The 16549-nt window shown below is 43.2% G+C and overlaps 1 protein-coding gene across 1 annotated transcript; it reads right to left on the minus strand.

The window, feature by feature from the left end:
* Positions 1-10939: 10939 nt before the first annotated feature.
* prdm1b (PR domain containing 1b, with ZNF domain) lies at positions 10940-16121 on the minus strand. Its single transcript, XM_035428521.1, has 5 exons — positions 15920-16121; positions 15443-15698; positions 12256-13163; positions 12011-12139; positions 10940-11593 (listed from the first exon to the last, which is right to left on the minus strand). Exons 1-5 carry the CDS (start codon positions 15926-15928, stop codon positions 11069-11071), a joined length of 1827 nt encoding a protein of 608 aa, XP_035284412.1. The 5' UTR covers positions 15929-16121; the 3' UTR covers positions 10940-11068.
* Between the last annotated feature and the right edge of the window lie 428 nt (positions 16122-16549).

The raw sequence follows: 16549 nt of genomic DNA on the forward strand, positions 1-16549 counted from the left end.
TTCAAGTCAGTCTTACGCGCACAAAATAGTCAGACAATACGATAAATTACCAGCAGTTGCCATACAGGTAGTTTCTCGGGCATTTACCTGACAATTTTCTCCTCGGTTTTATCAGCCTCGGGTTCCGTCTTTTTCTTTTTCTTCCACTTGAAGAGTTTTAAAGTTTTCCCTCCGTCGCCTCCACTGGCATCATTTCCTGCAGACTCTTCGAGGTTCGCCTCGCTTTTAGAGAACAGGCTCTTCAGATTCTTTTTGGTAGAAAAACTCTTTTTCGCCATGTTTACAATAAAATCGAGAGCCCCTGAGACACCTCTTCCTTTTCCAAAAAAAAGACAAAACAAAACAAATCCAAAAAAAAAAAAAAAATACACCAACAGTGCTGGTTGATGAACGACAGTTATGAAATGAATCTGAATCGATATTTCGCAAATTCTGAATACGAGTTTCTTTCTTTCCTTGCAGGATCCTTTCGAGGAAGATGGGACACGTCTGCGTGGTGAGGGTGCTAGCGAGCTGACAGCTGTTAACTCCTGAATCACTCTCTCGTGCAGCCTTGCACAGGTGAGACAGCCACGCCCATCGCACTTTGCGCGAGCCACTCCATCTTGAAAACAAAATAGCGAACAGTTTACGTTCACTATGGAATGGGTGTTATATCGCCGGACACCTGATGCCGATTACATTTTGATTTATCACTTACATGGCTTGCCTACAATTTCTTATATTTTGCTATAGTGAGATGCAATAACTGACAAGTGATAAGTGATTTTTAACTAATATATTGAAAGAGGGGTATATGTTTTATTAACTCATATAATGGGCGTTGTGTTGAATGTACCAGGCTTATTTTTTCATTTGAATAATTATTGTTTTTTTTTTGTTTTTTTTTGTTTTTTTTTACATTTCTACATGATAATATGCACTGATATACATTGTCAACTGAAGTATTTCTATTCCAAAATACACACTTGAATGAACTGATTTGTTGATGTGTCTCTTAAGCATTGTCACTTTGTATGGTAAGATGTATTATGAATGAACAGATCGTATAGAAACATTCTTTTACACCAGAGATGTGGTAAACATATTATTAGTAACTCCAGTGAGTGGAGAAAAGTACAAATTAACAGTCAGATTAAATGTGTCAGCTTTGCTTCTTTCATCATCCTATCTCTGACTGATCAATGCTTTATTGCTTTGTACTCTTATCTGTCACCTGTCACCTGTCACCTGTTAAATGCTGTTTTGGAACTGCCACCTGATAGGCAGCAGAGTCCGCTGGGCAGGCAGCTCCAGGCAGATGGCTGTGAGACACCTTTCCCTCTGCTTTCAGAATCCGATTCATGGCAAAAATGTAGTAAATCCAGATGTTTTTACATGCAAAGAAATGAAAATGTTTTAAAAGTGAAAAGTCCTAAACAGGTCTTTTCATCTAAGCCCCAATCTATTCAATGTCAGTTTGATCAAATTACTCTGTCTAACCAGACCACAACATTTTTGTACCCCCCCCCCCCCCCCCCCGCCCCCCAATATTAAAACCTATCTGTGCCCTATTTTTTAAAGAAATTTTTCGTATCTCTATCCGTTTGTACATTTTTCTTGACCATGCTTTTTTGTTAGGATGTTCGCTGCTTTGGCTAATTGGTTTACTTTGACTTTTCCTATTTTTTTCCTAGAAAGAGAGGCTTGTGATGTAAAAACAGCTTATGACTAAGATTAATTTGAATCCTGTGGAGTCTTGTTAAAAAAGCTCATTAATTCTTCAAAAGGTGATGTCAACCTAGCAGCAGTCCTCAAATCATTTCATCTGAAGGAGCTCTAAAATGAACAGATGAGGCCCTTCAGCTCAATCGTTAACATTTCTGCCTTCATTCAATACATAGTTCAGGCTTCAATGCGGTAGCTGTTTAGCGCAGTGGAAGATACAAATGGACTGGAATAAATCTGCTATTGTAAAATATGCACAAGACCTGCTATCAAGTAGTTTCTTTTCAAATTCAAGTTTTAGCTTAAAGTGCAGCAAGGGTATCATTAGTCCATTTATTCTTACCAATTTAACACTTAAATACTTCATACATAGATCCAAAAAGCTCACATATGCATTTGCAGGATCCCAGCATTTCTGGATATTATTATGGGAACCGTGTGTGCCCTTATTCAACAGCTAGCCGTAGAATCTAGATTTCCTTAAGTATGGTGATTCTGGGAAAAAATGCTTCTTTGACTCAAGCTACGTTAGTATTAGTATCTTGACATTAAAACCTTGAACAAGTAAGTGTCCTTTAAACTCAGACTGGGCTATGTGGACAACTAAACCTTTTCAGCTCACACTGTGCCCTTGCAATGTAAGTTTAAAGGTGTTTAAATGTTTACCCCTTGTCCCTGACGATCATTAATATTATTGTTATTTTGAATAGGAAGTCTTGGAGCACTTGAAGGATGTCTCAAGTTAATGTGAGGAATTCTTTTGCAGAGAAAGCTGTTCAAAAATGTGTGCTCTCACTCAACTCAATTACTCAGTTTTTAAACAGGTATAGTACCTGTACAACACGCTTTTGTAGGGCTTTCTTTGTTTTGTTTCTTTTTTCAGAGGGCGGCAAAATTGTGTGCATACTGTTGAGTGGAAATGTCCACATAGCCCAGGTTAGATGTAATAAGATGTAATAAGATAACTGGTAAATACCTTTCCTAGAGCCACAGTGACAGTCCCCCGTTGATTTTGAACTGTTAACTGCACTGGTGACCATATCTTACACTTTTCTAGTAGTAATTTATAGTCAGTTGAGAGACTACATCTACAATGGGCACAGCTTTCTGTTTGTAATATTTTTTTATGTACGATTGAGTAATGCATCAGCTAATAATGCTCATAAATTGTATAGTGAGTTTGTGGAATGGGATATCCTAAAGGGTCCAGGGGGAAAGTTATAATCATACCTGGGAATATAGTATTTGAGCAATGTGGACACTAGGTGGCACACTAGACTCAGTGATAATAATTTCCCCTTCATGGTGTTGCTATTTGTTGCCGTAAAGGGCGATTTACAATAAATGTAGTGTAAACCTGTTAGTTCACATACATGCCACATTGTTCCAGCCATAGTTATACTGGGTAGGCTACAGGAAAACAAGCAGATTTTGGGTGGGTCAAGGGTGTGAGTGATCCCTCTGTCTCTATATGTTAGTAAGTTTAAAAGTAGGAGATTATTTAGAGTGTAAAGAGAACATTTTTTAAAATGTTTCTTAACACACACACACACTCATATAGAGAGAGAGAGAGAGCGATAGAGAGAGAGAGAGAATTTTACTGGACAGCTGTCTGAAGGTTTTAAGACTCACCTTATTGAGGAGGTACAGGGAGGTGTTCTGGGGACCTTCTTCTTCTCCCCCTGGGACTAAGCTACGAAGGGCAGGGTGACTGGTGCTCGCTCTCCTTTCGTGAATTGGAACTGGACATCACTAAATGCAGCTGCTATATTTCATGCAGGCGTTTTGGGGATTCACACCTTGAAGTAAGGGAAGGGAAGGGAAGGGAAGGGAAACTCTGCATCTGACTTAACCCTGAGAGTAAGCCCAGCTGAGCCATCATGAGGACAGGCAAATCACCACTGCTGTACCCTGCGAGGCCTCTGGGGGTGCTAACCTCAGAACACAAACTTATACATGTCAAAATAGTCATTTAAAATGGAATCATAGACATTCGTGGAATGTTAGGAATCACCATGTTACCATTGACCTAGTGCGTGTGTGTGTGCGTGTGTGTACATTGCATGTGCGCGTGTGTGTGTGTGTGTGTGTGTGTGTGTGTGTGTACACTACTGTCTCCCTCTGATAGAAATGTTGCTTCTCAGGACAATGCAAGAAATATGTGTGTGAAAGTGAAATTAATTAATTAATTTGCACAATGTGTTTTGTGATAGCAAATAACAAAATTTCACTGAAATAATTCACTTTTTTACAATGAGAAAGGCAATCCCTCTCTTACTTTAGAAACCATACTTAATGTAACTTTAGAAACCAGCTTAAAGAGGAACAACCCATACTGGAATCATGTGAATGGATACCTGGAACTTTTGGATGCTGCCTATTATATCAGGCTCGTACACAGTTGATAAAACTATTTTATAAGTATTAATATGACCAAATATTTTTAAATTATCTAATGTATTGAGGTGATTGAAAATATCTTTTTGCCACAAGTTCATTGTGGTTTAGCCCGGATTCATTTGCCACTAAAGCCGCGTTTCCACCAAAATTACCCGGAACTTTCAGTCCCAGGAACTACTTTACCAGGAACTAAAAGGTTCCTTCAGCCAATGGTTGTCTGCGTTTCCACCGGGGTCTAAAGTACCGCGAAGATTAGGCAAATTAGCCCACTGACGTTGTCGTCGGTCCATCTGTCATATGATTTCTTCTGTAACCCCATACTACCACCGAAGTAGCCTACATTATTTTCTAATAACCGGGACAGCCCGGAGGGGTTTATTCCACTTATATACAACGGGTTACCAACAATGACTATATATGGTTACTTTTGTATTTATTGATTTTCATATATCCTCTCAAACACATTCATTAACAGCAGAAAACATGCACACGTTGTAAACAATTTGCTGTTTTATTACTTTCTCGTCGTCAATTCCATATAGGCTAATCGCAAAATGACAAGAATAGAACGAAAACTCGGACTTGCGTGAAAATGTAAATTAGTAGTGGTACAGCCACCGTTTGCTTTCCTTCGAAGTTACTGCTAGCCGAGCAGCGAAGTGTGCCCTCCAGATGCGAACCATGCACCATAAATGAGTCCATAGTCTTCCTGGTCTTTTCGTGGAATTGAAAAATGGCAGTAAAATTGAGTAAAATTACGGCAGTCTGAAAAAGCTAAAGGGAAGATTACTAGAATTAACCTGTTATTTTACCCGGATAAAAAGTGCGGAAGGTGATTTCCAGTTTGCTTGTACTGTATCACCAATGTTAATTATGCAGAACTACCGCATACCTCACATAACTGTATCAAACGTTTTGAGTCAATTACAACGGGCTAACAAAGAAAATCCGGAAGAAAATATTCAGCAACCGAATTAATCCGTTTGAATGTTTTGGTAGCCTACGTAATATGCTGTCCCAGCACGAATGCTTAGCATTTTATAAAACGAATACTAAAGCAAGAAAAGAACAGAAGAGCACACGTTATAATTCCAAGACGTTGACAGGCTATAACCAAAAGTAGGCTACTGCGCCGCATAACATACAAGTTTGATTTGAAGTTATTATGAAAATAAATTGGTTTGCCGCTGCATATTTTCAAACATGGCGGGTAATGGCGGAAAATAAATACAACACAAATGCTACGAGTACTCGACCAATCAGAAATGTTCAGCGCTGCAAGCTCCACCCAAAAGGTTCCTGTACTTTCGGAAAGTACTACCCCCCGAGCAGGAACGTTTTGGGGGGTAAAACAAAGCCCCCAGAACTAAATTTAGACCCTAGTTCCTGCGGTGGAAACGCACTGAGTTCCTCAAAAGGTTCCTAGTTCCGGGGTATAGTTCCTGCGGTGGAAACGCGGCTTAAGTTTCCAAACAGGCACTATGCTATTAAAACAGATACTGTATGTTTCTTGAGATTATCACAACAATACATCTTAAGTAGTAGCATTTCACTATTATTGACCATGCTCAGGAAAGATTTGCATCATATTAAAAGATGAGGTTAAAACATTCAAACATTTAAAAATATTATAATTGATCGGTGAATGAATCAGTTGCATGGTTTGATCCTGAAAATCAGGTTAAGAGCGTTACTCAAGAGTACAGCAACAGTGGGCCACCTGGGAATCTCAACTCCAGCCCCTGAGATGCAAGCCCAGTTTCTTGTCCTGCCACATTGCAGTGTGCAACAGCTTCCATTTGATAGCCACGAGTGTCATCTTTATTATGTACAAAATGTTCTGTTTGTTTGTTTGTTTGTTTATGGTCTATGTGCATCTTGCACTCACCTCAACCCCTCTCATGCCCCCCAGCCGGTTCCCACATATTGTTTGGGTACAACATGTGCAACAATCTTCTACCTGTGAGAATCTCTAAAAGTCAGTTTAGGAGTTGCAGGTAGCTCGTTCTACCACCGGGAGGAAGTGAGACAACAAAGACAAGATCAGAAAGTATGTCCACCTGAACGATCTATAATCTTGCATTTTTTTCAGTTTGGAGCATACAAGTGATAGCTCATGCTTGACGTGAGAGATGACAAACAATCAAGTAAATCTTGCATGGCTGGTGTCCGTTTTTCTGCGGAAAAGCCGCAGGGCAGTTTTATTTTTCATTTTCATTCCATGGAAGTCCATACCTTGAACAGCACCGCGGTAGATAGCTTGGCGTGCTGGTTTATGGATTGGAGTCAGACTGTTGGCTCCATTCCACCAAGTGGAATTAAGTTCAGTGTTGATTCATGTTCACAGGAACAGCATGAATATTACCATACTTAATGTAACATCATGCAGGACCTTAAACTTTTTAGGAAACTAACAAGTTTATTTTTTTTATTATTATGTCAAACTCAATGGCAAACTGAGGAAACTCGTGTTATTCATGCTATGAAATTTATAAACTGCAATTATTGCTCTGTATTTACAGTTTTTTCTGAATGCTTAAACACTAACAGTGATTCTTGAAGCACTATCTCTGAAACCATTAACACTTGTAGCCAATGCATTTATCAAGTGTGCCAAACTGAATGCACGTTCTCTGCTTTACACTCAGTTTTCAATGTATTAACACACTTCTAGCAAAACTGTAAACATTGGTCTCTACATTGCTACACTATTTTGCCAATTGACACATGTGAAAACACTTTTAGATAATGAGTTCACTTAGAAATCAGAGCTTGAGCACTAAAAATAGGCCACAGGTAAACATTCGGTTTGGAGAACAATGGAGGCCAATACTGGACAGAAAGTCAGAGGGGTGAGAACTAGAGGAGGACCAGACCCAAAAAAAATTTCTGTTCTTTTTTTCTAACACAAATGTTTTTGTTTTCTTCACCTGCGCTTTTGTTGTTTGAGGAGTGTTAGAACATATTGAGGAAAAATATATAATTTTTTCCCCTTATTTGTATTGATAGTGTGTTATGTTCGGAATACACATCCATACTTTACACATTTGGATACCTGTGTGTATGTGTGTTTACTACACAAAAAAGCAAAAGCCACAAGTGTATTTCATTTATACTATCAATGCGTAGTTGGTGCTTCGTGTGCTTATTCAAATGATGGTTTGTGTACTGTATTGACGCAAAAACACAATTTTTTAAAAGAGTTTTTCAAGAATTGTTTGCTTTTGCTGGTTTAGTGTAAAGTTTTGTGGTTAGTGTGTAGAGTTTTTTAACATACAGTATTGATCGTAGGGTTGTATGTGCACCCTTTCACACACACCCCGTCTGCCCCCCTCTGTTGCAGGGTTTCACAGAAGGGTACACACCTTCTGAAGAGCAGAGCAGTCCGAGAGGAAACAGGAAACAAGGCTCTGTGAGCCACACACCAACTCACTCGTCATCGTCCGCCACCCACCCCCCAGCCCCAAGAGACACACATAATGCACACACACACCCAACCAGTCTCCTACAAACACAATCAACTGCTCACTCGCACTGCTGGCTCCAGTTTAAACTTCACATCAACTCACATCATTGCACATTCTAAATCAACAGAAGTATAACTTGGTGAGTGTCAGCCAGCCAATCTGTGTTGGTCTATCAATCCAGGTGTGACTACATCAGCCTTTTTGTTACTGTGACTAACCTCTCATACATTTTGTCACTTATTGTGGCTTTATGTGACGAAGCACATCCTGTCCTCTCTTACTCTATGGTTCTGGTGAAGAAGGCGAGCGGGATTTCCCTGCCATGCCTGCTCAGCCCTGTTGTGGGAAGCAAGCAGCAGTATAGACAGTAAAGGCTTGGAAACAGACGCCTATAATCTGAAAGGAAAGGGAAATGGTGCATAAACTTACTGTAACTACCGTCATTTCCGGTTGCTGTAATTTAGTTTCGTTATTCGAAAGACTGTGTCGACGTCATCTCCGAACTTGTACGTTGATAGTTTGGCACACGGTTCGGCATTGAAATCCAATTGAAGCAACGTATCTTCCTTCATTTACTCATTTACTCGCGTATTACTAATTGATCCTGTGTCTTATATGCATAGGCTACTCCTTTGCACTTCTATTGCGGACAAAACATGATCATCATAAACATAGTAGCATCGACACGCGCTTATCAGTCCATTACCAACCTGACAGATGCAAAACAAAGGGATTATATAATGTATCTATGAAAGATTGGCTGATACTTTAGTTTACCTCAGTTGTGAAAATCACTGATAGGCCTACCTGTGTTGCTCGGACAAAACGAGGAACCGAAATCGTATCACTTGCTAAATAATGAACGTTAATTCTGCTCGCACAGATTCGCTCAGAACTCGCAATTGCAAAGGACTCGACGCTAAATTGGACATTTACTATATATTTACAAGTGTTTAGACTAACAAGAATAGTTTTAGTTTTAATGTATTGACAAAACAACAGCATTGGTTAAACATTAGAATAAAGGTAAGTTTAATCGGCTGTACATCGCACGGGCAACGTAGCGATTTCACCACGTATTTGGTAGGCCAACTTAAATCTGCAAATAATGCAATTCAGTAAATTTAAAAAGAATAATGAACACATTTAGATGTACACAGCCTTATCTCTATATTTAAACAGTATAAATACGGAAGTGGAACGGAGAAAGCTTTCATTTCCTATGTTACTATAAAACCGTAGGCTACTGCAGTCCATTTTATTCGTTGAGGTTAATCTCAGTTCCTCAGGTTTCTAAGAAATTAAGTTGAAGGCATGTTTATGTTTTTAGTGAGAATTTATCAAGAAATATGAGGAGGAAGACTGCTGAGATCAGTTTCAATGATGTGTTCAGTAGAATTCAGTGTTTTTTCAACTCTTATTTCAACTCCAACACGGACCATATGTACTCTGAAAGAATTGATTTAACATGTAATATTTAATTGTGTAGAACACTAACTAAGCCATAAATCTCACCCAGAAAACATAACACTCACTCTGCAACCACCAGATATGGTCACAGTCTTGAAGGCAGAGAGCTTACCTTCATACTGATCCCCAGGCTGTTTTTCATGATCAAATAATGTCCTATAAAAAGGTGTCATTGTTGCACAATAAGTCTGGCAGTATTAAATCAATTGGATCATATTGATGGAAAATTATCATAGCATAGTATGGTATGAAGGGATTAATTATATTGGAGAATATTATTTATATGGGAGGAGTTTCCTTGCTTGTGTGTAATTCTGCTAGGATTTGGACACAGAAACCCACACTATTTGTAGAAGAGAAATATGTTTAATAATGCTACCTATGCTTCCATTTTTTAATCAAAATATTCTCTCATGTATAAAGTATTGACAGCATGTATCACCTGAAACAAAAATAAACTAAACAGACAAAGATTCTGTACACATTATTTACAAAGACTACCAATGAACTCACAATAATTACAATGTAGTCAGCAACCATAATTTGGACAGTTTGACAATAAACTCTGCTTTTGCTTGGTAACAGCACATTTGGTGCACATGGATATAGTTCCTGCCTTTTCCAGTGCTAATAAAGTAATTTAACAACAACAACAACGCATATTAAAGCAATCAATCAATTCATACAAGTGATGTTCTAGCCAAAAGATGAGGTACTGGGGAAGAACTCATGCTGTGGGGTATTGGTAAGAACTGGATTTGAGTAATTTACCTGAGATTACCGAGAGAAAGACGGGATGGGGGGAGTGTGCGTCCAGACCCATCCCTTTAAACTTCATGTTTTTGCATAGATTCAGTATGCAGTAATGTGTCATAAAAGGTTAAATGATTCAAAGCTTTATCTTGGAGGACCACCTACATACCCACTAACACACACACACACAGACACACACACATACAAGGAAATACAAAAGCACAAAAATCAACTGAAAAAACTGAGTCCCTTGATTTCTATCTGTTGATGAGGACTCATTCACTAGCTGCTACATAACTCATTACAATTACATTGACATAGTCCATATGAACTGATGCTAGTATTGGCCACACAAGTGGAGCTCAGCGAGGCTTTGGTCATCTCGTCAGACTGAGGAATGTCAGGGTACCTCCTGGAATCTGTTCAGCTGTGGAAACCTTTGCTTGTTTCTTTGTTACTTTGTTCGCGTTTTTTGGCTTGTGCTTTTCAAATTTAAAATTCATGGTTTCTACAACCCTGATTTATTTGGTCTTCTTTCAAACTTTTAACATTAAAATGTCCAAGGAAAATGAATACAGTAATCAATGACCAAGCAACTACCTGTTTGTGAAATAGGAACATCACAGAGAGAAATGTGAAGTTTCCCCAAAAAATCCCTTTGTGCAGTCCCATGTAAACATGCCTGAGGCCTTCTCCTTTTAGAAAACACACTCGGAGATTCACACAGTTCATTCCCTCTCTCACACACAGCACATGGGATAAAACCTCCTCTGTGTCTAGGGAGTGGAGGTTTTGAGGAAATGCTGTGATACACCTGAGAGAGAAAAAAGACAGGCTGTTGTCCGATCAGCAGACACCTGGAAGAGGAACTGAGGAATTGATACCTCTTCCCTTGTGCTGAGAAGGCAATAGCACACACACAAACACACACATGAAGCAAAAGCAAAATTCACACCACCAAAAATAATGTATCAGTGAACTAAAACAGGCTGAACTACGCATTTGTAAACCTATGTGGAAAAGAGTTCAGGCAACAGGCCTCTCCCTTTCTCTGTTGCCCACGGAAACAGCTCAGAGAATGGAGGGGTGGTACCGTGGAAGGGGTTTTTTTGGTTTCACTCTTCTTGCCTTTTCTTTTTTTTCTTCTTTTTCACAAAGATGGGTGAAAAAGCTCATTTAGCAATTGCTTTCTTGTTGACTGACCTCTGTAGTCTTTGCAACCCAGAGAGCAGTTTCAGGTCTACCTCCCTCTCTCTTGCCCCCCTCCTGCCCTACCGCTCCTCTGTCTTGACCAGCGGCCGGTTGTGCAGGTGCAACACGCTGGCCCGTTGCTGCTGGACGGGGGGCTGGCTTGGGGCTTGAGCCTCCATCTTCAGGGGCATGCCCTCCCCTTCCTCCCCCTCTTCCCCCTCCTCCACCCAGCGCTGCATGACCATGTCCACCAGGGCGGGGCCGGCGCTCTCGGGCAGGCCGTCGGCCTCGGCGCTGGCGTCGAAGCGCTGGACGAGGCCGGCGGCCCTCCGCAGGTCGGCGGGGGCGGCGGCGGCCGGCGGGGGCGAGGCGGGGCAGCAGGTGCGCTGGTGGAGGTTGAGCGAGAAGCGGTGGGCGAAGGCGGCGGCGCACTGCGGGCAGGCGTAGGGCCGCTCGCGCTCCATGTGCAGGCGCCGGTGCAGCTTCAGGTGGATGTACTGCGTGAACCGGGTGCCGCACTGCTTGCACTCATACGGCCTCTCCCCTGAGTGCAGCCGCAGGTGAGTCTTCAGGTTACTGGTGCTGCTGAAACGCTTATGACACACCTGAGAGAGAGAGAGAGATTAGATTACCAATTCATCTCACTTGACAAGTCCCTCTTCTGGCATTAGCTTCAGTTTTGTCAGAGCCAAGCCCTTGGTTCAGGGGTGACTGTGTATAAGCTGGACCTGTCTGAAAGGCCCCTGTTCTTACATTTCACTGAGTGATGGTCTGATTGTGAAAATAAAGATGACTGCACTGTCAAACCCTCAGACACCTGATACAGTATGTTACAAAATACCTGATACTAAATGCTCTCAATCCCTCCAACAGTGAGAGAGAGGGTGAGACTCTTGGGTAAGGCAGATGATAGATGAATGACACATGCTTGTGTGTGTGTGTGTGTGTGCGTGTGTGTGTGTTTGCTGTATGTACGCATGAGTAGGCCATGACAGACAGACAGATGGACATTCAGGTCTCACCTGGCACTCGTGCGGTTTCTCTCCTGTGTGGACCAGGTGATGCTTCTGGAGGTGGGCCAGCTGGGTGAAGCTCTTCTTACAGAGGTCACACTGGAAGGGTCTCTCTCCACTGTGAACTCGCAGGTGTACCTGCAGCACGCAAACAGCCGTGAGTTTTAACACACATAGCCTACACAACACACACACACACATACACAGGATACACACACACACACATCCATTTGTGTCATATTAAACAGACTCACCTTGAGGTTGGACAGCTGTCCGAAGGTTTTAAGACAGATGTTGCACTCGTACTTGATCTTGCCATTCTGTTTCTTCAGGGGGTAGGGCAGGGCCTTGTGCCCTGGGACAGGCGGCGGTGTGGGGCTCTTCTTTGGTGTGGCCAGGCTGAGGTTGATGGCTTCCTCGCACTCGAAGGTGGCCTGGAGGGGAGACTGTTGAGGGGATTGCTGAGGGGAGAGTTCGGGGGTGGCGGGGGCCCCCTGGGGTGGGGAGGTGTTTTGGGGCCTCTCCTTCAGCCCTCCCTGGGACAGGGCTGTGTATGGCAGGGACGCGGGGAGTAAGCCTGGCTGGGCTGCCATAGGGAAGGGCAAACTCTCTCTGCTCGGGTAGCTGCTGTATCCTGGGGGGGCTCTAGGGGGCAGCATACCCTGGAAAGGTGGGGAATACTGGGGCAAGAACAGGCGATGGTAGTGGTGGCTGTAGGCGGGGAGGAACTGGTATGAGGGGTGCAGAGGTCCGGAGGGGGGGCAAAGGGGGTAGGACAGCATGCCTTCCCCATGGCCATACAGGCCCTGAAGGTGTAGGGGAATGTCCCTGTTGGGCGAGGGGGTATCTGGGAGCCCCCCTGGGCGACTGTAGAGGTCTTTCTGGGGAGTAAGCTCTCTGGAGTCCAAGCTGGGCGATGGGGTGGAGCGGGGGTCTTTGTGTAGCCTAGTGCTAAAGTCCATTATTTGATCATCGGGGGTGTCAGGCGGAGTATCCCTCTCTAGAACCTCCACATCTATCGTCTCCTCCTCCTCCTCCTTCTCCATCACTTTCTCCTTCCTCCGCCCCTTCTCCTTGCTCCTTTGGTCTTGGTCCAGGTGCCAGGCCTGGTGAGGTAGGTACTGTCTGTGGCTGGGCTCTGCAGAGTCTGAGCTCACATGTTCTGTTGAGAGAAGGAGAACCACCCCTGTTCTTTAAAACCAGTTCAATCAGATCAATGTAAACGTGTGTGTTTGCATTATATGTTAATTAAATCTCTTTCTCATACACATGCACATACATGCGCACACACATACACACACACACACACACACACACATACATACATACGCATACAGACACACGCACACACAAATACACACACACAGGCAAACACACACACACACACACACACACGCAGGCAAACACATGCACACACACACACAGATAACAATGAAGCCTTTAATGTCTGTGATTTAATCTGCCCTGACAAAGAAAGTTCACCAGAGGAGATGACAGCAGATGTGTGTGATAGATTAATGACTTGTGAGAGACAGAAACCTATCCATACGTGCATGTGGGTGCATACACGTTTGCCTGTATCTTTATGATAATCTCAAAGACTTCAGTTTTTAAATAAAGGACAGTTTCTATTTTACTTGTCAGAACTATGACTCTCACAGTGAATGCTGATAGGATCTGGGTGAATGTTTGTGTTTAAGGTGCAGTTTAAGTGTGCAATAAAATTCAAGGGATTCTCCAGCCATGCAGTGACACATAGTGACGTGTTCAGGATGACACATTGCCAAGTCATGATCGGTACTGGCAGGATGTGGTAGTATAGATGTGAAAAGTGAAAAAAGGAAGACCAAACCAATGCTCTCTGTCGAGCATGAGCTTCGTCTGACACACTCACGCCCTATCACACTGAAATGATAGGGTGTTTTTCATCTTCCCGAATTCTTCTCTCGGGGTTACAGCCTAAGCCTGCGCTTTAGCGCGTGCTAATTACCACAACATCGCGCTGATTCACATGGCAGGCGCTTACAAGGGGAAAGTGGCAAGCTAACCACAGCTGCGGCTCGAGCAGGTTCAGTGGAACAGATCCCCCAAACATCACAAGCGCAAGTCATGTCAGCAAATAAAAAACTGTTCGGATAAATTAAAGATATCACGACAACGGAAAGACTTCTAATGTATATTATTTTTAGAAATATGACTGTTGTTTGCATAAAATAAGGAATTCAAATTTCACAGAAAGGCTTATATGTGATCATGTATATGGGGAAAATGTAGCGGTCTCAAGATTTCAAAAGGAATCACATTTATTCATTATCATTCGAAAAAGTGAATGTTTACTGACTCAGACTTCATCGTTATTTTGCTTTATCAGAATCCTTCCTGCTTCTTGAATTGGTCAGTAACTGTAATGAGTTATTCCAAATCTACAGTAATATTCAGCAATGAATCCAATAGATGACGTTGCCTATATGTTTATGCATAATCAGTGGACCAGAGAAACACAAATATTTAATCTATAATAATCTAATGAAGGATTTTATGATCACTATAGTTCTATCCTAAAACTGTCTGAATAAATGTTACAATTAATATATATTTTATAATGATTTACATTTTAAATACACAAAAAAACAAGAACAGTTAAAATGAAAGAGAAAACAAGCTCTGAACACCTCTTCCATTGACCTCAGAATAGACCAACATATTTTTCTCTGTTGAATTTGGTGACAAAGCAGAATGAGTTTGGTTTTTTTTGTGAATTTCTAAATGACACATACAGGAAACTAAGTGCAAGTCGTGAAAGAAAGTACAGGACAGAGAGAGACAGAGAGAACGAGAGTGGAGAGAGAAAGAAAGAGGTTAAGTATCAACAAATATGATTTGTGTATCATTTTCTAATACAATTCTGTTCCCTAACATGCACCCCCCCCCCCCCCCCCCCCCAACTTCTGAGGTCCCCACACTGTCCTCACCATGGCAACCAGGTTTCACCCGACTTTCAGTACTTCAACCTCAAAATCTCGGCAGATGTGGCTGGACTATCAATCACTTTTCTCCCCCTTCTCTCTTTCTTCATAAATGAAGCATCCCTGGTATTGTTTAGCTTTGGTATTCTATGCTTGGTAGACTTGGCACAACCAGATAATGCAACACAGGAGAGCAGCTGTCTATCCATCGTAGGTTACACTGTCACCAGACCCGAGAGAAGAGAGGGAAACAGAGGAGGAAAAAGAGTAATAGCGGAAATAGCGGGAACAAAAGCATGTGGAGATGTTTTTAGACTCCGGACAAATGAGATCGTGAAGAAGCAATAAGGGTGATGAGCTGAGAGGAGAGGACGTGTAAAAGAAGGCGACGGGGAGGAGGTAGAATGGGAGGAGAGAGCCCAGGAGGGGGGACAGGTGAAGAGAGTGTGGGAAAGAGAGGGAGCTGAGGACTCACTGGGCACGTGCTGCTGCTGTGGGCCGTTGCCGGGAGACCTGTGCATCCTCTCACAGTATTCCTCGCTGTACCACACCAGCAGCTCCTGCTGCGGCTCCACGGGCCGCAGCGTGTAGAAGAAGACGTCGTTGCCGTTCTGGCACGCCACCAGGTTCTGGTCCGACGGGGACCGGGCCGGGCTGACGTAGCGCATCCAGTTGCTGCGGTGCGCGTCATAGCAGTCGACGAAGTGGTGCAGCTCTCCTCCGCAGTAGATCTGGAGAGAGAGAGCAGCGTGAGTCAGCCGACAGCGCAGAGAGCAGCTGCAGGGCAGCCGCCGGCCCTGTCAGGTCCCGGCGGAGCGGAGGGGGCCTGGGGCCGCTGACGGGGCACGGACAGAAAGGCGGTTACGGCGTTAGCGTCCGGCCGCCCCGGTGTGACGGGTCTCCCCCGGGGTCCCGAGCGGCCGCAGCGGCGAGGACAGAAATGAGCCTTCACCTCTGCCATGTACGTGCGCTCCTCTCCGGGGTCCCTTAGGGTCGTAGTGCGTTCCGCCACGTTCCCGTCCACACACCTGCGCGGTCCCGTGAGACACTGTGGTCCTCGCTGTGCTGTGTGTGTGTGTGTGTGTGTGTGTGTGTGTGTGCTGTGCTCTCCCGTGCGGTTCAGTGAGTCTCGGTGCTCTGTGTCTCTGTTGTGAGCGCTCCTGTCTGTCTGTAACTAAAATGAAATTGCCGCACTCCCTCTCTTTTATCAACAATGACACCCAGCGCTGCACGGTGGGAGGGCGGAACATGAGTACTCATTCACAGGCTGCCACAACAGGAAGTCATTTTCGCTCTTTCTCTTTCTGTCTCTCATTGCTCAGGGCTAATGATAGGGGATTTCACTCAGCTGTGTCAAGTCTGGGCATGTACGCGCACACACACACACAGACACACACACGCACAGACACACGCACACACACGCGCACCCGCACAGGTTCACACAAACCTGTCCTCACACTCTACCTCCTCCAAGTATATAGGAGTCATTTGGTTTTTTTTTTTAACATTTTTACATTTTTTTGTACTTTCTTAAAAATTGTTGGTATAGGTGTTTTCGGATACTGTGAAAACATGGGCAGGT

The sequence above is a fragment of the Anguilla anguilla genome, chromosome 8, assembly GCF_013347855.1.
Source record: "Anguilla anguilla isolate fAngAng1 chromosome 8, fAngAng1.pri, whole genome shotgun sequence".
Lineage (NCBI taxonomy): Eukaryota > Metazoa > Chordata > Actinopteri > Anguilliformes > Anguillidae > Anguilla > Anguilla anguilla.